Genomic DNA, 22,456 nt, shown 5'->3' with positions numbered 1-22,456 from the left:
TCTCATTCAGTGGAATTGTTGGGCTGGAGGGACTTGAAATTTTGCTAGTTTATTGGATTTAATAGTATAGTTAGTAGTGCTTTAAATGTTCTTACTCTACAAGAAACTAACAGGAGAACAAATCAAATGCAACACGGAGTGGTAATCCATTTTGCTGTCCATTCAACCCATGAGGTACACTATTCCAAGTGAATAAACTAGTTCTAATAAACAGACTGAGACTTTGAGACTATCAAAAATAAATGCATTTAAAGTTAGGAACCATCTACCAGAGAGTGCTACATAATTGTCAATAGTCACAAGTATATATATAGTAAATACACACAAGTAAATATATAGTCACAAGTATATTTGCTAAATAATTCTTTTCATAAAGTAATATCATTGTGTGGTCACCAGCATAAAAACTATTAAAATATTTAAGTCAGAGCAGTGCATAAGCAACAATAGTATATTTATCTAAAGATTAGAGTTTAGAGCCACTTGAATAATAATAGCCAGTATTGGGCTCATGCTCACTTGTTTCATTTAAAATAAGTTATCTTGAGAATGTGTGATAATGGGTCCATAATGGCTAAAGCCTAACAATTAAAGCTTTCCTCAAGAATTTAAAATATATGAGGAAAAAATGGAGGTCTGTTAAATATGGAATGTACTAGACTGTTTGTCAAGGTTATAAAGCCTTCTTTGAAGAACAATTTCTAAGACTTTTAAGTTCTAAAGATGACACATTGAGAAATATATAAACAAATGAAGTTTAGCTGCTCACTACTTAAAAGCCAGTACTTGAGAAACCAGTGTTGGTTGGAAAGGAAAGGTTGCTTTATTTAGGAGGTTGGCAGCTTGTGATGAAAGTGGACTTTGGTCCAAAAACCAGTTCCAAAGATTCTGCCTGACCATGACAGTCTTAAAAGAAGAAAGGGAAAGTTAATTTTCGTTAACCATTTGAGGGAAGGCATTAGTCTTCATCATCTTCCCCTGTGTGCAGATTTTCTTCTTATTAACCACCTGGTGGTGACATAACAGAGCAGTGTTCAAAGAATCTTGTGCTCAGCTTGAAGTTATCATCCTCCACCTGGTTGGGGGGGGGGGTGGGTTTCATTCCTATAGGAGAACTCAAAGATATTGTTGCTGAGAAAGATTGAAGGCAGGAGGAGAAGGGGACGACAGAGGATGAGATGGTTGGATGGCATCACCGACTCAATGGACATGAGTTTGAATAAACTTTGGGAGTTGGTGATGGACAGGGAGGCCTGGTGTGCTGCAGTCCGTGGGGTCTCAGAGAGTCAGACATGACTGAGCGATGAAACTGAACTGAACTGTACAAAGCAGTAGTACCTTGTTATTTTTCCATGCTCTTAGAAATGCAATAGCTTGCATCTTCATCTGCTAATCGCAAATTCCCGGTCTTCCCACCCCCACCCCCTTGGCAACCAAAAATCTGTTTTCTATGTCTGTGAGTCGGTATCTGTTTCATAAATAAGTTCATTTGTATCATATTTTAGATTCTGCACATACGTGATATTTATGGATAATCTTCAGGTCCATCCATGCATTGCTGTTTCTTGATTTTTACTCCTTTGTTTCTGCATTCTCTTGCTTCCCTGGTTAGCAACAGTGTGAACCTGCCCTTTGGAACTCAGGGGAAGTCAATGAAAGAAATGAAGCCTGTTTCCTACAAAAAAATAAACCGGAGACATGAAAAGTATTTGTATCTGGGAGGGTACCATAGGGTCCTGCCAGGTTTCACTTGCAAGGGAGCAATATATTGTAAACCACTATTGTTTATTGAGCAATTATGTACCATAGTGCCTATACTATGTTACCTTTACATCTTCACGGAGTTGAAGCCTATTACCACTTCTGTTTTATAGATGAGGAAATACTTGTCTGTTTAATGCAATGGATCTAAACAGCAGAACATTTACAGAATATATGCAGAAGTCAAACTCTGGGATTAAAAAAGGTTCCCTTCCAAGTTTTATTAGAAATATATCACTAAGTGATAGGAACCATAAATCTGTGAAATGTGCTGTGATGATACCCAGTTTACTGATCCACGACAAGTTTCATAATGTTAAATAACAATTTTGAAAACTCAGCAAGTTCCCAAAATTATTTTTAACTCTTAACTCCCTCAAACTAATTTCAGAGTTTTTGGAGATTTTTTTCCTTGTAACATAGAAATGGTTAAAGTATGTATTAAAGAAATCAGTCCTAAAGGAGAAGGAACAAAAGTTTAGAAGAGAAGCAGTGAAGTTGAGTAAGGTCCAGTCATGTGATAGAAAATGGAAGTTAGGATCACAGGGTAGGAAGAACACTTGACTGGTCAGGCCATTCATTCCCATTTCTATGTGGGGCCATACACCTCAAGTCCCTAGGAAACCATGTTGGGAGAACCAAAACCACAGAGTGGAATTAGTTATTTCAACCACAGAGGCATACAATCAACACAATCATTTAGCTGAAGAATTTCTCAAAGCATGGAACATGGATTACCTGCAGAGTCTTCTAAGCCACCTAGGTTGTCAAGTGTAAATTCCTGGAGAGACTGAGAACTAGAATATCAGCCTCTGTTGATGGGACTAAGGAATCTGCATTATAAGCAACATTTCTTGGCACTCTGATGTGAGCTTAAGTTTAAACATGGAATTAGGCAAAAAAGAAAGTCCATTATACCTTTTTTAATAAGAATAGCCTTGATATTCAACTAGAACCTGTTTAAAAGATAAAAGGAAGCAATTCTTAAGAATAGTCTCTTTGGGCATTCCAGTGCAAGTCCCACAATTGGCAATGGGTGTTTAGGGGGCCACAACAGTTTGAACATAGCTTTCTCAGGCTTACAGCTTTGGCAGCCATAACCATTGTGGTTTTATTTTGCCAGTCTTGGGCACATTTTGTGTCTCTGGGAAGGAGAACTTTCTTCTGCAGCTGTTTACTGAGAAACCCACTACAGAACATATAAGTCATGTTTCCCTCTGTTCCCAAAGCCACATTTCCTAATTTACATTAAAAAGTTCTTGTAATTAAATAACTAAGAGTAAGACCAGAATGAAATTGAAGTCACAATTAAGATTTATTTAAGTTTAGAAAGGATAAGCCTCTAAATATTAAGTGTTTCTCTCTAGGTGGTGGGATTATGAAGTTCATACTTACTAGGTGTTAATTTTTTTTTTTTTTTACAGTGGACCTCTGTTGGCTTTTATTTTGGTTATAAAAGTTTTTGCTTTCAAAAACACCATTTTAAAGAAAGTCGATTTTGAGGTCTCAGAATAGCATTCTATTCTTAAAACAGCATTCTATTCATTCAGAAAGTGTTCTATTTTTTCATCCTGATAGCAAAAATAGGCAGTCCTTAAGAGTATGATGCTGTCTTGTAATTTTTTAAGTAGGCTTATGTATATATTCTCTTTAGCTAATGACCAGTGGAAGCAAGATAAAAAGAAATGATTTATGTTGTAAGACTTTGGAAAACATCTCAAGATAGGCAAAAACTTGAGGATCTTGAATATTTTTATCTCAATGACTAAGAAAGTATGTGGTACTATATTTTAATTTTATTGACGTGTAGTTGACTTATAGTGTGTTAATTACTGTTGTACAGCAAAATGCTTGTTATACACACACACACACACAGAGTAAGACCTTGTTGTTTATCCATTCTATATATAATAGTGTGCATCTGCTAATCACAAACTCCCAATCCACCCCTCCCCCTTGGCAACCAGGAGTCTGTTCTCTGTGTCTGTGAGTCTGTTTTTGTTTCATAGATAAGTTCATCTGTGTCATATTTTAGATTCCACATATGAGTGATATCATATGATATTTGTCTTTCTGACTTACCTCACTTAGTATGATAATCTCTAGGTCCATCCTTGTTGCTACAAATCGCATTATTTCATTTTTTTTTTTATGGCCAAGTGGCATTCCATTGTGTGTATATATATGCATATACATAGCATACCTTCTTTATCAAAGGTATGCTCAAACTCAAACTCAAATATCAAACTCAAAGATACCTTCTTTATCCATTCATCTGTTGATGAACATTTAGTTTACTTTCATGTCTTGGCTGTTGTGGTTATTGTGCTTCTAGGACACAGGGGTGCATGTATCTTTTTGAATTAGAGTTTGGTCTGGATATATGTCCAGGAGTGGGATTATTGGATTATATGGCAACTCTATAGTTTTTTGAGAAACCTCTATACTGTTTTCCATAGTGGCTGCACCAATGCACACCCCTACCAGTAGTGCAGGAGGATTCTCTTTCCTCCAAAGCCTCCCCAGCATTTATTTGTACATTTTAAAATTATGGTTATTTTGACTCATGTGAGGTGGTATCTCAATGACTTCTATTTCTCTAATAATTAGTAATTCTGAACATGTGCCTTTTGGACATTTGCATGTCTTTGGAGAAATGTCTATTTAGGTCTTCTGCCCACTTTTTGATAGGGCTGTTTTGTTTTTTTGTTGTTGAGTTGTAGGAGTTATTTGTACATTTTGGAAATCAACCCCTTGTCACTGCATTATTTGCAAATATTTTCTCCCAGTCTGTAGGTTGTCTTTACCTTTTATTTATGGTTTCCTTTGCTATATGCTACTACAGTCAATTCTAGGAATCACATTTTTCTAACATCTCTGAATTCAGTATATATCTTTTAAAAATTAGTTTTGACGTATAATTCACATAAGTCACCCCTTAAAAGTATAAAATTCAGTTGCTTTTTGTATATTCAGAGTTATGCAAATGTGGTCACTACTGTTACCACACACAAGTTCGTGTGCCTGATGCAGTGAGCCAAACAAACCAAAACATCAGAATCCGGAGCAGAGACAGTTCTGCTGCAGGACCATGCAAGGAGGACAGGGTGGCTCATGATAAAAGAAAATAAAACTGCTGAGTTCTCTGGTGGTTTCTGGGGACAAGATTTTATAGGCATCATTTCAGGTGAGGGCTGCAGGGTGTGACTGGTTGGTAGTGAGGTAACAAGGTGGAGCTCAGAGAATCCTGGCTCAGCCGTAAGTTACCGTCCTCTATCCGGGTGGGGGACAGAGGATAGAGGATAGTTCCCTTAGTCCCCAACTACGTAGTGGGGGCTTAGTTCCTGTAGAACTCAAAGATATGTTGTTGTGTCTATTCCTTGAGGAGGAACCAGGACCCTGCCATGTTACTGCACTATTGATTCTTGACTTCTCCTTTGTTTCTGCATCCCTTCCCTTTTCTGATTAGCAACAGTCCGAACCCACCCTTTGGAACTCAGGACAGGCTGAACAAAGCCTCTTTCCTACAAATTATAAACTGGGGACAGGAAAAGAAAGGATCTATACCCCAGAGAGCCCATAGGGTCCTGGCTTGGTTTCACAATTCTCTTCGGCACACACTAGGAATGAAAATGGGGCTTCCCTGATAGCTCAGTTGGGAAAGAATACTCCTGCAATGCAGGAGACCCCAGTTCGATTCCTGGGTTGGGAAAATCTGCTGGAGAAAGGGATAGGCTACCCACTCCAGTATTCTTGGGCTTCCCTTGTGGCTCAGCTGGTAAAGAATCTGCCTGCAATGAGGGAAACCTGGGTTCGATCCCTGGAGAAGGGAAAGGCTACCCACTCCAGTATTCTGGCCTGGAGTATTCCATGGACTGCATAGTCCGTGGGGTCACAGAGAGTTGGACACGACTGAGTCACTTTCACTTTTCAGGAGTGAAAATGCTGGGTCACAGGGTAACTGTCTACTTTACGTTTTGAGTAGCTGTAAACTGTTAGCTCCAAAGTGGGTGCTGTGTGAGTGCTTACGTCACTCAGTCATGTTCAGCTCTTTGTAAAACCATGGACTGCAGCCCGCCAGACTCCTTTGTTCACGGGGTTCTCTAGGCCAGAATACTGGAGTGGGTAGCCATTCCCTTCCCCAGGAGATCTTTCCAACCCAGGGATCGAACCCTAGTCTCCTGCACTGCAGGCAGATTCTTTACCATCTGAGCCACCAGGTACCATTTTATAATTCTACCAACAGTGCATGAAAATTCCAATTTTTTTCAACACATTCTCAACACTTCTTACTGTCTTTTTGATTTTAGCTTGTTACCAAATCCAAGCTTGGTCTGTTTACCACATGACAGGCAAATAATCAGGAGATGAGCTATTGAGGCAAGGAACAGAACAAACAGTGACTTTATTCTAAAAGCCGGGCATCTGAGAAGATGGAACAAGTGTTTCTAGTCTTATCAGGGTCTGGATGCTAGTATCTTTTGTAGAACAAAGAGAGGGACAAGGTGAGGAAGTAAAAAATGCCATAAGCCTTGCAGAATATCTTCTGGCTTAGCCAGCAGCGGGGGGAGAGGCTGGGATAACTTTTTTTTTCCTGCAACCTTTCACGAGTGGGCAAGGTCAGAATGTTTCCCCCAGAGCCAAACAAAGGTACCTTAGTTAAACTTTCTTGGGCAGAGGGGCAGGTTTCCCAGGGCAGGCCATTATGTATGCTTACAGCTTATAGACAACATCCTTTCAGTGATTATAGTAACAAAAGCAATGGAGAGCAAAGGTTAAAGTGAAACAGATCCAATAAGGAGTCAGGTTCTGTTCTTCCCTTGCTACTCTCACAGTGGGTATGAAGTGGTATTTTTCTGGCTTTTCACTTGCATTTCTCTGATACCTATTGTTCCTGGTAATGTGTACGTGCTTATTGGTCATTTGTATCTTTTTTGGAAAAATACCTATTCAAATCTTTTGACCATTTTTAAACTGGACCATCTGTCCTTTTCTTGATGAGTTATGAGATCTCTAGGTATTCTGGATACTATTTCCTTATTAGATATATTTCCAAATATTTTCTTCCATTGTATGGGTTGTCTTTTTACTTTTGACAAAGTGTAAAGGACAGTGTCCTTTGAAGCACAAAATATTTTAGTTTTGAAGTCCAATTTGTTTTCTTTTGTTGCTTGTGTTTTTGATGTTTAAGAACTCACTGACTAAGGTCACAAAGGTTTACTCTACTATAGTTTTTGCTCTGTCCATTTTGAGTTAATTTTTGTATACTGTGTGAGGAAGGGGTCCAACTTCATTCTTTTGCATCAAATATCTAGTTATCCCAGCTCCATCTGTTAAATACTCTTCTTTCCCCACTGAATAGTTCTCACACTCTTGTAAAATGGAATGCATCTCACAACTGTAACTGGTTATGTTTTTCTATAACCACATGGCATTTTAGATTTACTAAAGTGTTAGAATACTTAATCCTGAAATAAATGCCTATATAAATGTGTATTTTGGTGGGGGGGGGGGATGAAAAATCTATTTCCTTCAACAATACTTAGTCAGTTGTCAGTTGAGTCACTCAGTCGTGTCCGACTCTGCGACCCCATGAAAAGCAGCACACTGGGCCTCCCTGTCCATCACCAACTCCCGGAGTCTACTCAAACTCATGTCCATCGAGTTGGTGATGACATCCAGCCATCTCATCCTCTGTCGTCCCCCTTTCCTCCTGACCCCAATCCCTCCCAGCATCAGGGTCTTTTCCAATGAGTCAACTCTTCACATGAGGTGGCCAAAGTATTGGAGTTTTAAGACTCCTTAAATATCAATGTGGTGAGGGAAAAAAAACTGTCATAAAGACCTTTTGTTATGAAAAGACATACTAGTTTCTTGGAGGCTTACACATAATGCTATGCTGTTAAAAAGTAAGTGAAGATTATCAAAAAGGTAGCAATGTGACTATAGTGGCCATGTAGAAAATCTATTAATTCTACAGGCCAAGTTAAATGCTCCTGAAAGTTAGATTTGACCATGATATAATGCCACAAATATAAACACCAATGGAATTTTTCAAATAAAAAAAAATTGAGATTTTCAGAATCTAGATTTAAATAGGTATTGTGCAGAATATAAAACAATGATCAGCTCAACTGTTTGGGATCAACCTGAAAGTTTGAAAAATGCAGAAGTCAAGTCTACTGTTATATATACTTCCTACTGAACGGTCTGATGAAGACAATGACTCAAAAAGATACCGAGATCCATTTAATAGTTTTTGAAGATTTTTTTCCTGTAAAATGGCTTGTATTTCCACAGATACAATAGTGAAGAAATAAACTTTTCAATTTGACATGAAATATAAAAGAAGAGTTTTACAAATATATCCATAAAATTTAACTGCTCATAACACTATACATGGTAAATATGACCACCCTCTTAGCTTCTAGACTATTTAATACAGAGAAACAATCTGTCATCTCAGCTAAAAAGAAACAACTTCCCTTTCATCGAGTTTTTGTTTGTTTAGAAATAGTTAGGTAGAACTGGAAAAATATTTGCTTTTCCCTATCTTCCTCTAGGGATTCTGCATAAGGGTGAAAACTTGAGAGGATATTAGTTTTACTAAAAAGAAATACTGAACCTTCTGTTTTACTGCTTCAATAATGCTTACATTCTTTTAGAAAGGTTCTGGAGTTGTCTTACTGGTCTTTGACTGGGTCATAAAGAAATGATAACAGAGCCATGCTCTCCTTCTAGCACTCAAGGAGGAACTTCATACCCTCTGCCCATGAAGGCTAAACTGTGGGGATGTAAGAGCTACAGCCAAAAGAACAGAGCTGGATCCGGCTTAAAATCAAGATTCTGTTGTTTGTCTATCAGAAATTCCACTGTTACAAGGCAGGATTGCATGAAGCTGACAAGTGTTTTTTAGCCAGCATTAACAAGGTTGTGATCATATATCCTTTAAATCCAAAGAACAGAATGGATTTAAAAAGGAACACTGATCAAAATCATAGAACTGTAGGTAACAACTTTGTAACCTATGTTACACTTAAATTAAGAAGGAGAAAACATGCTCCTTTTTAAACCCTCAAAAAGTGCCCAAATAACAATACTGAGCTCCCAAACAGCAGGGGTTGAAAAAAAAAATTTTTTTAATGTAAGCAAAAACAAAGCACTGAAGCTTTATGAAGAAGAGTTATCCTCAACTTTGCTAATATAGTAGATGTAATAACTTAAAAATAATTTCCTTACTGATCCTGGAAATAAATTCTACTACAATCATGTGTATGCCAGTTCCTGGCATATTTCTGCATCCAGATTCATTAGTCTCCTTAATGGAGCCCATCATTTTTCCAATGGCTTTCTCCTTTCTTTAAACCCTAGCCCTGAAATTCTATAACCAGTTATGTCACGTGGCTTCCCTGAGGCACAAAGGTACCAAACTCTATAATTAACTATCAAGGAATGATAAATATGCTATTTATATTAAAAGATTTTAATTCTTTTGGGCTACAGTTAGAAAAAAACACAGAAAGCATAATACTTACTCTGCCATGTGAACTGTAGCCCTTCTTGCAAAAAGCAAAACCAAATAAGGAAAATGTAGAGTTGCAGCATGCATGGCCTGGCAGCACCGATTAGTGATAATAAAAAAAAATTCCAGGCTAGAAAAATATTCAGAGTTGTATCTCATTAACTCTGAACTTTTTTTTTTTCTTTTTCTTCTTTTTTGGTAATAAACTGGCATAAACAATTGGGGGTGGGGTGGGGTGGAAAACTATGGGAATACATCACTGGGGTTTTTCTGGAAACGTAGTCATAAAAGGCATTTTGGTCAGGCTGAGATCAGGATAATTGGTCTGCAATTTCCTATGTATACACCTGGGAAGTGGGATTTGTCCTTGAATGTGATGTCAAGCAAGACATAATAACAGGCATGACCTCTGAGAAGTTACCTTTTCTGAACTATATGACTCTACTCTGAGCTAGAGTTCTTTATTCTCACAAATGAAATTGCTCTCAAATATGGGGGGTAGGGGGAGTCTCATTAATCAACGTTAAAAGATCTTACTGGAAGTGCCAAGACGAGCCTGGCTTCCTTCTACAGAGGTGCGACCTGGCTGTGGTTCCCCACGCAGGGGAAAGGGAACCTCACTTGGAAGTCAGAAGAAAAGATGTGGCAATAACAGAGGGTGGGTCACCGTTACCCGTTCCAAGAGCTTGTAATTTCTTACCCAAGTTCACTAAATGTCAAAGCTTTCAAGTTGGAACATAACTATTTTGGGGCATAGGCTGCATATGTAGAAGTACTAGACTTTAACTTCTATAGTCCTTGAAATAGAAAATTATATCAGATGGTAACTTTTTGGGGAAAAAAAAGTTTTTGATAGTCTTGCATCTAGAAAGGCTAGATATTACCTATTTATCTTACAAGATGCATTTTAGGGTATCAAGACTCCTCAAATCACCTTCTTCATATGGCAAGAAAAGGGACTGTGTGCTACCTGCATCATTTTGTGGAGCCTAAAGCGGCACAGATCACATTTGTAAAAGCTAACCATGGGAGACTCTGGGTATGTCAAAAGGCATTTGCTATTCTAGGCAATTTCATTTTTTTCTTTCATTCTCTGTCTGCAGGTTGAGCAAGCTATACAGAATACAGTAAGCTATCAATAAGGGGACTGTTGTTGGATTTTCACAGCACTTAAAAATTACCAAAACAAAACCACCTCATGATAAACAATAATCTCCACTAAAAAGTAAAGCTATTTGAAAACTTATAGGCTGAACTTTTTATATATTAAATCAACTTAAGCAGCAGCAATCAAGATGAATAGATCTTATCACGTTAAGGAAAAGGGCTTTCAAAATGGGTTAGAACAAATGAAAATAGGCAAAATATTTGCTAGCAGGCAAACCACGGAAAAATCCAATTAGAACAGGAATACAGTATATTAGAATCATATAAATTATATATCTTTACAAAGGTTAAAAAAATGCGGCACGAATCTGCAATGGTCAATTTAAGAGGATGTTAATTTAAACAAAGTTGCTCCGTGTGGCAGGAATCTTTCATCCCAGCCAGCTCTGGCAGGGGCATGTCCTGAAGGCTCTTTGCATCATGGGAATGGTGATACACTGGTACAGAGCACAGAGAACGAACATCCAAGAATTATTATTCAAAAATGAAATGAAACTAACAGAGAGGGCTGGTGGAGCTCATATGAAATTCTGATTTAATTATTCCTCAGTAAACACTCATTTGCTCTCTTGAAATCAGGAATTTCAAACGCTCTCTGCAGATGTACCACTTGGTGTTGTGTATCTAATGATTACATTTAAATTTAGTTTGATTTGCAAACATTTTCAAAACTTACAGGGCTCTGTAAGCTGCAGTGGAAGGCGACAGATGGCAGAAGGGGAGCGAACAAAACTGACTGCATCGTTGTGTTATGTTGCTTTTAAGTTCACAGAATTTTGGCTTTCTTAAGAAAAACTTAGGAAACCCCAACAAGTGGTTTTAAAGAGCAAAACCTTATTTCTAATTACTCTTCAATTATTCAGTAAGCAAATGAACTTGATATTATATAACCTGGGCCATGTTTCCTGCTGCAATAATCACCCTCATTTAATGAATGTTTAATAAGAGTTACATTTTAATCAACCAAATAGCTCTACCCATGCAAGATGAGTTATCAGGGACACAGACCATGGCAGATCAAAAATAACAAAAGGCAGACCAAAAAGTTATAGAAAATTCTTTGTTTGAAATGCCAAGGGATTTGATGAATGTGTGTATAAAGTAATTAAATGCCACTGAAGTTAAAAAAAAAAAAATGACAACATATTCCCTCCCCTCAAAAGAAAAATAACAAAAGCCGCAGATTTCAAAACAACCACCTGTACTTAAGGTCTCCTGTCCCCAACATCATCTTACAGAGCCACTCTTGGTATCTAGTCAGATTCTAACCTGTATTAAGTATTTCCAGATAGGGCATGACTAAAACCTACACCACACAGCTCCGAAGGTTGCAATTAAGAGCCAACAACTTTTGAATACATTTCTTCTGGAGTTTTAAAATAGGATTTAAACTCCTGTCTCAGTTTACCAAAGAAACCCCAAGGTTGAAATGAAAGCATGGCATTTTAAATCCAATTGTTACAAAGGTATTACGGTTTAATCAAGCACACTTCAATGATGATGCCGCTGTTCTGAGCATGCAACGCACCACGGTTATGGTCAATGCCTGGCATGTTTCATCACCGTGCCCCTCTTTCTTCCTAGCTTCAGGATCCCCCCTCCCCCTAATAAACGGCATTATAAAAAGGTAAAATCTAGAGTGAGTGGCAAAATCTTCACAGTAACTTGTTAATAAAGTCGTCGCTGGCTCTTGAGGGCATCAATCAACTGGACCTTGGAAAATCAGTTTGATGCAGTTCTGCTCCCCAAGCAGCTGCGTGGCACAGAAAGGGCAGGCGGCATGAAAGGCGTGAGTTCCGTGAGGCAGCGGGATCTGAGCCCAGTATTTCGCAGACTTCTCTGAGCACACGTGTCCGCAAGGGGTGAAAGCGTGAGTGGGCGGTCCCGCGTCCACGTAAAAGCCCGCCTCGCAGCCGAGCCAGAGCGGCACGTAGGGGCCCACAGTCCTGCACATGGGGCACTCCCGCTCGTTGGCCTCCGTGTCGCTGCGGTGGCCCCAGTTGTGGTAGCCGTGCACGTGGCCGCAGCTGAGGTACGCCCAGGGCTGCTTTTCCTCCACCACCTCTTTCCTGTTGATGCTGGGGAAGGCTAAGGTGTTGAGCCCCACTGGACACTGCGGCCGCGCCGCGTTGATCTCCTGCCGCAGCGCTTCGATGTGCTTCTGGGTTGGGGTGTGAAAGAGGCCATCCGCCGTCCTCCAGAGCAGGGTGGCCCCGCACAGGTCGATGAGGGAACCATCCTGCAGGACGTTGGTCTCAGTTTCCACCTACAAGTTTGACAGACATGTCTTTTTAAAGCAAAACTTGGCAAATCTCTCTGGTGTTCTTTCCTCTTAAAGATCAGCTATGAAATAAGAGGCAGTTTATCCCCCGGCCTCCTTTAAAAACAGGACTAGAGGGGTAACTAGCCCCTCTGAACCTCCCTTTCCTCATCTGAACATTGGATATAAATCATATATGTGATACACATAAAGGCCCGAGCTTGAATACACTTACTTTTACACGTTCAATTAATGGAGTGGTTTATTTTTCTTTTTAAAAAAAATTATTTTAATTGGAGGATGATTACAGTGGTTGTAATTGTAGTGATTATTTTAACAAACTTCACAAATCTCAGATTTTTATGCTTCCTCCTCAACTCAACAGCACAAAACCATCTTGGTCTCATAAGGCATAGGAGATGTCCAACCAGTTCATCTGGTGAAGACTTAGGCTGATTTCGGCCACAGACAATTCAGAAGACCCTTGGTGGGCCTTGCAATAAATACTGCACTGCTGCCAGTGACTCCAGGTGACCTTTAGCTTCACACGATCTATCATTTATCCTGCATTCCTAAGGTCTGAAGCAGACACATTCACTGTGAGCTTCAGAACATCATTTAAAAGACTGGCAGTGCTACAAGCACCAAGTGCTCACAGACGATTAACAGCTGACGAGCAGCAGTTAGACATGGTCCATCCCTGCCTCCACGTGCCACCTGCGCTCTGTGGATGCACTCAGGTGAACTGCCCTCTGCCTAGAATTCTCTGTCTGGGCTCACCCCATCCTAGCCTACCCCAGGGCCTGGCAAACTCCCACTCATCATTCAAGGCTTACTTGGATGGCACTTTGCCTACAAGCTGTCCTTCCCTAATAAAGTATCAAATACTGGTAGTTAGAAAAAGGTAAAATCCCAACAAAATGATAGACCTTAATATTTTATAGGAAAAACACAGAGACAGGTTTTCAATAATAGCCTTTAAGTTGCTGAATCTCTCTCCTCACCCCAGCGCCCCCGCAGAACACCTCCTGATCTCCTCCCTTCTTGCTGGATGTCAGAAGTCTCCCTTCTCTCTTGACAACAGATCATTCCTAGGGGAGGTTTCATCTCTGCATGAAACTGGGTAAGAAGAACACTGCTGTGGTAATAAATTGGAGTTTGGGTCACATTTTTTCCCCCCTTATGATTACTTTTTATTCATTGCTTTTTGTTTATATCAGTGATACATACATATATATATCTATTCTTTTTAAAATTATTTTTAATTGAAGGATAATTGATTTACAGTTTGTGTTGGTTTCCGCCAAACATCAACATTCATCAGTCATAGGTATATCTATGTCCCTTCCCTCTTGAACATCCCTCCCAAAATTCTTTTCCCATTTAGGTTATTACAGAATACTGAGCAGAGTTCCCTGTGCTATACAGTAGGTCCTTGTTGGGTAATCTATTTTAAATATAGTAGTGTGTTTATGTCAATCCCAAATTCCCAATTTGTCCCTCCGCTACCTTTCCCATTTGGTAACCACAGGCTTGTTTTCTACTTCTGTGAGTTTGTTCGTTTTGTAAGTAAAAGCATTTGTATAACTTTTTAAAAGATTTCTCATGTAATAGAATATCATGATATTTGTCTTTCTCTTCTTACTTACTTCAGTTAGTATGATAATCTCCAGTTCTATACATCTTGCAATGAAATGAGGTTATTTCATTCGTTTTAAGAACTAAGTAATATTCCACTGTATATATGTACCACATCTTCTTTTTGTATAAAATGTTTAATTGATTGGTCTTTTGGGGAAATTTGATGCACCACCACTGTATTACAACTGAACCATTAATCTTGTAGCTTCATTGACATTAACTGCTGTTTTCATGACACTGCTGACAAATCAGCTGTTTCTGCAGAGGTTCAAGGGAAAGGCCTTTTGAGAAGTTTGCAAGTTTCTTTTGCATATCTACAAAAGCTTTATTCACTCTGCTAACTTTTTCATCATTAACAATGTTTATCTTCTTATGATTAGTGGTAACTGGTTTTGCTTTATTTTTAACCTTAAAGCTTTTTTGGCTGGCTATGTGGAATACATTCCTAGACTTCTGCTCTATTAGTTTGCTCTTGGCCATGGTCTCCCACCAGACCTCCAATACTCTTGTGCAGTTGGCTCAAGTTCCAGGTGACACCATCTCAAACCACAGCTTCTTTATCCACTCATCTGTTGACATTTAGATTGTTTCCATGTCTTGGCTATTGTAAACAGTGCTGCAGTGAACACTGGGGTATATGTATCCTTCCAAATCATGAATTTCTCTAGATGTATGCCCAGAAGTAGAATTGTTGAATCACACGGTAACTCTTAGATTTTTACCTGGAGAATGCCATAGATGGAGGAGCCTGGCAGGCTACAGTTCATGGTTGCAAAGAGTCAGACATGACTAAGGGACTAACACTTTCATTTCACATTACCAACACTGTAGGCGAATTCCTTCCCTTTTCTCTACATCCTCTCCAGCATGTATTGTTTGTAGATTTTTTGATGGCCATTCTGACTGGTCTCAGGTGATGTCTCACTGTAGTTCTGATTTTCATTTCTCTGATAATTAGTGATGGTAAACATCTTTTCATGTGCCTGTTTGCCATTCATCTGTCTTCTTAGGAGAAATGTCTTCTGCTCAGTTTTTGATTTTTTTTTTTTTTGAGTTGCATGTTTGCAAATTTTGGAGATTAATTCCTTGTGGTGTGCATTATTTACAAATATTTTCTCCCATTCTATGGATTGTGTCTTCATTTTGTTTATGGTTTTCTTTGCTGTGCAAAAGCTTTTGAGTTTAATTAGGTACCATTTATTTTTGTTTTTATTTTCATTATTCTAGGAGACAGGGCCAAAAAAAATATTGCTATGATTTTTGTCAGTGTTCTGCCTATGTTTTCCTGCAAGGGTTTTGTACTCTCAGGTCTTATATTTAGGTCTTTAACCCATTTTGAGTTTATTTTGTGTATGCTATTAAAGAATGTTCTAATTTCATTATTTTACATGTAGCTGTTCAGTTCTCCCAAAACAATTTATAAAAGAGAATATTTTTCCTCCATCATATAGTTTTGTCTCCTTTGATATAGATTAATTGACCACAGGTGCCTAAGATTATTTCTGGACCTTCTATCTTGTTTCATTGATATATTTCTGTTTTTGCACCAGTACCATACTGTTCTGATGACTGTACTTTTGTGGTATAGTCTAAAGATGGGGAAACTGATTCCTCCAGCTCTGTACTTCTTTCTCAAGATTGCTTTGACTATTTAGGGTCTTTTGTGTTTCCATAAAGATTTCTAGTTCTATGAAAAATGCCATAGGTAATTTGATAGAGATGGCATTAGTTCTGTAGATTGCCTTGGCTAGTATGGCCATTTGCATAACATTGATTCTTTTAATCCAAGAACATGGTATGTTTATCCATCTGTCTGCATCATCTTTGTTTTCTTTCATCAGTGTCTTACGGTTTTCAGGATACAAGTTTTTGCTTCCTTAGGTAGATTTATTCTTAGGTATTTTATTCTTTTTGATGTGATGATAAATGGAATTGTTTCTTTAATTTCTAATCTTTTGTTGTTAGTGTATAGAAATGCAACAGATTTCTATGCATTAATTTTGTATCCTGCAACTTTATGAATTCACTGATGAGCCCTAGTAGTTTTCTGGTAGCATCTTAGGATACTAAGGATTTGCTATGTACAGAATCATGTCATCTTCAACCAGTGACAGTTTTACTTTTTTTGCAGTTTGGATTCCATTTATTTATTTCTTCTCTAATTGCTGTGGCTAGGACTTCCAAAATTATGCTGAAAAGAAGTGGTGAGAGTGGACCTCCTTGTCTTATTCCTGATCTTAGAGGAAATATTTTCAGCTTTTCATTGTTGAGTGTGATGTTAGCTGTGGGTTTCTCATATATCACCTTTATTACATTGAGATAATATGTTCCTTCTGTGGTCACTCTCTGAAGCATTTTTATCCAAAATGGATGTTAACTACTATCAAAAGCTTTTTCTGCATCTTTTGAGATGATCATATGATTTATATTCTTCAGTTTGTTGATGTGGTATAGCACACTGACTGATTTGCTGATATTGAAAAATTCTTGCATCCCTGATATAAATCCCACTTGATCATAGTGTATGATCCTTTTACTGTATTGTTGGAGTAGGTTTACTAGTGTTTTGTTCAGGAGTTTTGCATCTGTATTGATTATATTTGCCTGTGGTTTTCTTTTTGCATGTATGATATCTATCTGGTTTTGGAATCAGGATAATGGTGGCCTCAGAGGATGAATTCAGAAGTGTTTCTTCCTCTGCAATTTTTTGGAGTAGCTTCAAAAGGATAAGTGTTAACTCGTCTCTAAATGTTTGGTAGAATTCACCTGTGAAGCAATCTGGTCCTGGACTTTTGCTTCTTGGAAGTTTTAAAATTACTGGCTCAATTTCTGCACTGGTATTTGGTCTGTTCATTTTTTTCTATTTTCCCCTCGTTTAGTTTTGGGAGAGCGTACCTTTTAAAGAATTTGCCCATTTATTCTAGGTTATCCATTTTGTTGGCATATAGTTGCATGTAGTAGTCTCTTATGATCCTTTGTATTTCTGTGGTGTGGTTGTAATTTCTCCATTTTCATCTGTAATCTTAATGATTTGGGCCCTCTCCCCTTTTGTTCCTTTTTTCTTTTTTTAAAATTGTCTACAATTGCTTTACAACATTGTGTTAGTTTCTGTTGTACAAGGACGTGAATCATTTATATGTGATATATATATATATCCCCTCTCTCTTGGACCTTCCTCCCACTCCTTCTTATTTCACCCATCTATGTCAGCACAGAGCAGCAAGCTGAGCTTCCTGTGCTATACGGCAGTTCCCACTAGCTATCTGTTCTACACATGGTAGTGTATATATGTCATTACTGATCTCCGAATTTGTCAAACCCTCCCCTTACCCCACCCCTCCCCGCATCCACATGTGTGTTCTCTATGTCTGTGCCTCTGTTCCTGCCCTGCTAATAGGTTCACATGTACCATTTTTCTAAATTCCACACACATGCATTGATATACAATATTTGTTTTTCTGACTTTACTCTGTATGACAGACTCTAGGTCCATCCACATCTCTACAAATGACTCAACTTTGTTCCTTTTTACGGCTGAGTAATAATCCATTACATATATGTACCATGTCTTCTTTATCCATTCATCTGTTGATGGACATTTAGGTTGCTTCCATGTCCTGGCTATTGGAAGTAGTGCTGCAATGAACACTAGGGTACTTGTATCTTTTTGAATTATGGTTTTCTCAGGGTATATGCCCAGTAGTGGGATTGCTGGATCATATGACAAACTATTTTTAGTTTTTTAAGGAACCTCCATATTGTTCTCCATAGTGGCTGTATCAATTTACATTCCTACCAACACTGCAAGAGGGTTCCCTTTTCTCCACACACTCTCTAGCATTTATTGTTTGTAGATTTGTTTTGATGATGGCTATTCTGACCAGTGTGAGGTGATACCTCATTGTACTTTTGATTTGCATTTCTCAAATAATTAGTGATGTTGAGCATCTTTCCATGAGCCTCTTGGCCATTTGTATGTCATCTTTGAGGAAATGTCTATCTAGGTTTTCCCATTTTTTGATTGGGTTGTTTTTGTTTTGACATTAAGCTGCATGAGCTGTTTATTTTGGAGATTAATCCTTGTCAGTTGCTTCATTTGCAAATATTTTCTCCCATTCTGAGGGTTATCTTTCCATCTTGTTTATCATTTCCTTTGCTGTCCACAAGCTTTTAAGTTTAATTAGGTCCTATTTATTTTTGTTTTTATTTTTATTATAAGACATAGGTCAAAAAGGATCTTTCTGTGATTTATATCAAAGAGTGTTTTTCCTATATTTTATTTTTGAATATGGTGTTAAAGAATGTTATAATTTCAATCTTTTACATGTAGCCATCTGGTTTTCCCAGGACTAATTTATTGAAGAGATTATTCTCCATTGTATATTCTTACCTCCTTTGTCATAGATTGGGTGACACAAGTTTGTAAGTTTATCTTTGGGTTTCTATCTTGTACCATTGATCTATATTTCTGTTTTTGTGCCAATATCATTTTGTCTTGATTACTGTGGCTTTACAGTATAGTCTGAAGTCAGGGAGCTTGATTTTTCCAGTTCCACTTTTCTTTCTCAAGATTGCTTTGGCTATTCAGGGTCTTTTAAGTTTCTATACAAATTGTAAATTTTTTTGGTTCTAATTCTGTTAAAAATGCCATTGGTAACTTAATAGGGATTGCACTGAATCTGTAGATTGTTTTGGGTGGTATAGTCATTTTCATAATATTGATTCTTCTAATCCAAGCACATGGTGTATCCCTCCATCTGTTTGTGTCATCTTTGGTTTCTTTCATCAGTGCTTTATTGTTTTCTGAGTACAGTCTTTTGTCTTCTTAGGTAGGTTTATTTCTAGGTATTTTATTCTTTTTGTTGCAGTGGTTATGGCATTGTTTCCTTAAATTCTTGTTGTGATCTTTCATTGTTAGTGTATAGGAATGCAATAAGTTTCTATGTATCAATTTTGTGCCCTGCAACTTTGCCAAATTCATTGATGAGCTCAAGCAGTTTTCAGATGCATCATTAAGATTTTCTGTGTACAGTTATCATGTCATTTGCAAACAGTGACAATTTGACTTCTTTCCCCATTTGTATTCCTTTTATTTCTATTTCTTCTCTGACTGCTATGGCTAGGACTTCCAAAATTATGTGGAATGACAGTGATGAGAGTGGACTCCTTGTCTTGTTCCAGAACTTAGAGGAAATGGTTTCATTTTCACCACTGAGAATGATGTTTGCTGTGAGTTTGTTGTTTATGGGGTTTATTATGTTGAGGTTTGTTGTTGTTGTTCAGCCGCTAAGTCATGTCCAACTCTTTATGACCCCATGGACTGTAGTATGCTCATGTCCATTGAATCGGTGATGCTATCTACATCTCATCCTCTGCTGCCCTCTTTTTCTTTTGCCTTCAGTCTTTCCCAACATCAGAGTCTTTTCCAATGAGCTGGCTTCTCATGTCAGGTGGCCAAATTATCGGAGCTTTAGCATCAGTTTCCTTGCAATGAATATTCAGGGTTGATTTCCTTTAGGACTGATTGGTTTGATCTCCTTGCTGTCCAAGAGACTCTCAATAGTCTTCTCTAGCACCACAATTCAAAAGTATCAGTTCTTCAGGTGCCTCAGCCTTCTTTATGTTTCAACTCTCACATCTGTACATGACTACTGGAAAAACCACAGCTTTAACCATATGAACCTTTGCTGGTAAAGTGATGTCTCTGCTTTTTAATACACTGTCTAGGTTTGTCATAGCTTTCCTTCCAAGGAGCAAGCATCTTTTAATTTCATGGCTACAGTATGCTGAGGTAGGTTCTCCTCATGCCCACCTTCTGGAGAGTTTTCTTTTTTATCATAAATGGGTGTTGAATTTTGTCAAAAGCTTTTTATGCATTTATTGAGATAAGCATATGGTTTTTATTCTTTGTTAATATGGTGTATCACATTGGTTGATTTGCATATATTGAAGAATCCTTGCATCCTTGGGATAAATCCCACTTGATCATGATGTGATCCTTTTAATCTGTTATATTCTGTTAGTATTTTGTTGCAAATTTCTGTGTCTATGTCAGTGATATTGGTCTGTAATTTTCTTTTTTGTGATATCTTTGTCTGGTTTTAGTATCAGGGTGATGGTCACCTTGTAGAGTGAGTTTGAGATGTTGTTTCCTCTGCAGTTTATTGGAAGAGTTTGAGCAGGATGTGTTAGCTCTTTTTTAAATGCTTGATAGAATTTCCCTGTGAAGCCATCTGGTCCTGGGCTTTTGTTTGTTGGAAGATTTTAAATTACACTTTCAATCTCATTACTTGTGATTGGTCTGTTTATATTTTCTATTATTTCTAGTTCTGTCTTGGAAAGTTGTTTTGTACATTTCTTCCAGGTTATCCAATATAGTCGCTATGATCTTTGCATTTCTGCAGTGTCAGTTGTAATTTCTTCTTTTTCATTTCTAATTTTATCGATTTGAATCCTTTCCTTTTTTTCTTGATTCTGGCTAAAGGTTTATAAATTTTATCTCCTCAAAGAACCAAGTTATAGTTTTATTTATCTTTGATATTATTTTCTTTTTCTCTATTTCATTTATTTCTGCTCTAATCTTTATGATTTCTTTCCTTCTAGTAACTTTGGGGTTTGCTTTTGTTCTTCTTTCTCCAGTTGCTTTTAGGTGTGAGGTTATATTGTTTATTTGAGATTTTTCCTGTTTCTTGAGGTGAGATTAAATTGTTGTTAACTTCCTTCTTAGGACTGCTTTTTCCTGTTGGCTCAGACAGTAAAGAATCTTCCAGCAATGCAGGAGGCCTGGGTTTGATCCCTCGGTTGGGAAGATCCCCTGGAGAAGGGAATGGCTACCCACTCCGGTATTCTTTCTTGGATGATTCCATGGACAGAGGAGCCTGGTGGGCTACAGTCAGTGGGGTTGCAAACAACTGAACATGACTGAGCAACTAACACAGTAATATACAGAGCTTGGATTGTTGTGCTTTCGTTGTCATTTGTTTCTATGTATTTTTTAATTTCCTCTTTGATTTCTTCAGTGATCTCTTGGTTATTTAGTACTGTTTAACCCCCATGTGTTTGCATTTTTTAGTATTCTTTTTCTTGTGATTGATTTCTAATCTCATAGCATTGTGAATGGAAAAGATGCTTGATATGATTTCAGTTTTCTTACATTTACCAAGGCTTGATTTGTGATCAAAGGTGGGATCTCTCTTGGGGAATGTTCCATGTTCATTCTATTGCTTGAGAAGAAAGTCTATTCTGCTTTTAGGTGGAATTTCCTATAAATATCAATCTAGTGTCGCCTACTGTGTCATTTAAAGTTTTTATTTCCTTATTTTCTGTCTGGATCTGTCCATTGGTATAAATATGGTGTTGATGTCCCCTACTATTATTGTGTTACTGTTGATTTCCCCTTTTATGGCTGTTAGCATTTGCTTTATGTATCATGGTGCTTCTATATTGGGTATATAAATATTTATGATTGTTATATCTTCTTAGATCGATCCCTTGATTATTATGTAGTGATCTTCCTTGTCTCTTATAAAGTCATTATTTTAAAGTCTATTTTATCTGTTGAGTATTGCTCCAGCTTTCTTTTTCTATCTGCAAGGAGTATCTTTTTCTGTCTCTTCACTTTAAGTCTGTATGTGTCCTAGGTCTAAAGTGGGTTTCTTGTAGACAACATAACATATATATAGGTCTTGTTTTTGAACCCATTCAGCCAGTCTGTGTCTTTTGGTTAGATACATTTAAATCCATTTATATTCAAGGTAAATATCAATATTTTGTCTTTAATTTTTGTCAGTTTGATTTCTATGTATCTTGGCATGTCTCTCTGGGTTTATTCTACCTGGGACTTCCGTGCTTCCTGGACTTAGGTGACTGTTTCCTTTCCCAGGATAGGGAAGTTTTCAGCTACTATCTCTTCAAATATTTTCTCAAGTCATTTCTCTTCTCCATCTGGGACCCCTATAATGTGAATGTTGGTGCACTTAATTTTGTCCTGGAGGTCTCTTAGATTGTCCTCATTTCTTTTTCTTCTTTTATTCTGTCCCACAGCAGTGATTTCTACCATTCTGTCTTCCTGCTCATTTATTCATTTTTCTGCCTCAGTTATTCTA

General features: G+C 37.8%; 2 protein-coding genes across 5 annotated transcripts in view; both read right to left on the bottom strand.

Annotated features, from left to right (window-relative positions):
- Positions 1-7,997: 7,997 nt before the first annotated feature.
- Positions 7,998-22,456, bottom strand: part of PELI2 (pellino E3 ubiquitin protein ligase family member 2) — a 198,357-nt gene continuing 183,898 nt past the window's right edge. For all 4 annotated transcript variants that reach the window (XM_043472170.1, XM_043472169.1, XM_043472171.1 and 1 more), the window contains one exon: positions 7,998-12,716. In XM_043472170.1, the coding sequence (XP_043328105.1) occupies positions 12,150-12,716 (567 nt within the window). In that variant the 3' untranslated portion in view covers positions 7,998-12,149. The remainder of the gene's footprint in view (positions 12,717-22,456) is intronic.
- LOC122443683 (ribosomal biogenesis factor-like) lies at positions 14,197-14,955 on the bottom strand. The gene has a single exon (XM_043472173.1). The coding sequence runs from the start codon at positions 14,829-14,831 to the stop codon at positions 14,568-14,570; it is 264 nt and encodes an 87-aa protein (XP_043328108.1). The 5' UTR covers positions 14,832-14,955; the 3' UTR covers positions 14,197-14,567.

This window comes from Cervus canadensis, chromosome 6 (assembly GCF_019320065.1).
Source record: "Cervus canadensis isolate Bull #8, Minnesota chromosome 6, ASM1932006v1, whole genome shotgun sequence".
Classification (NCBI taxonomy): domain Eukaryota; kingdom Metazoa; phylum Chordata; class Mammalia; order Artiodactyla; family Cervidae; genus Cervus; species Cervus canadensis.
Note: the sequence above shows the minus strand (reverse complement) of the source record. Positions and strands in the feature narration are given on the sequence as shown.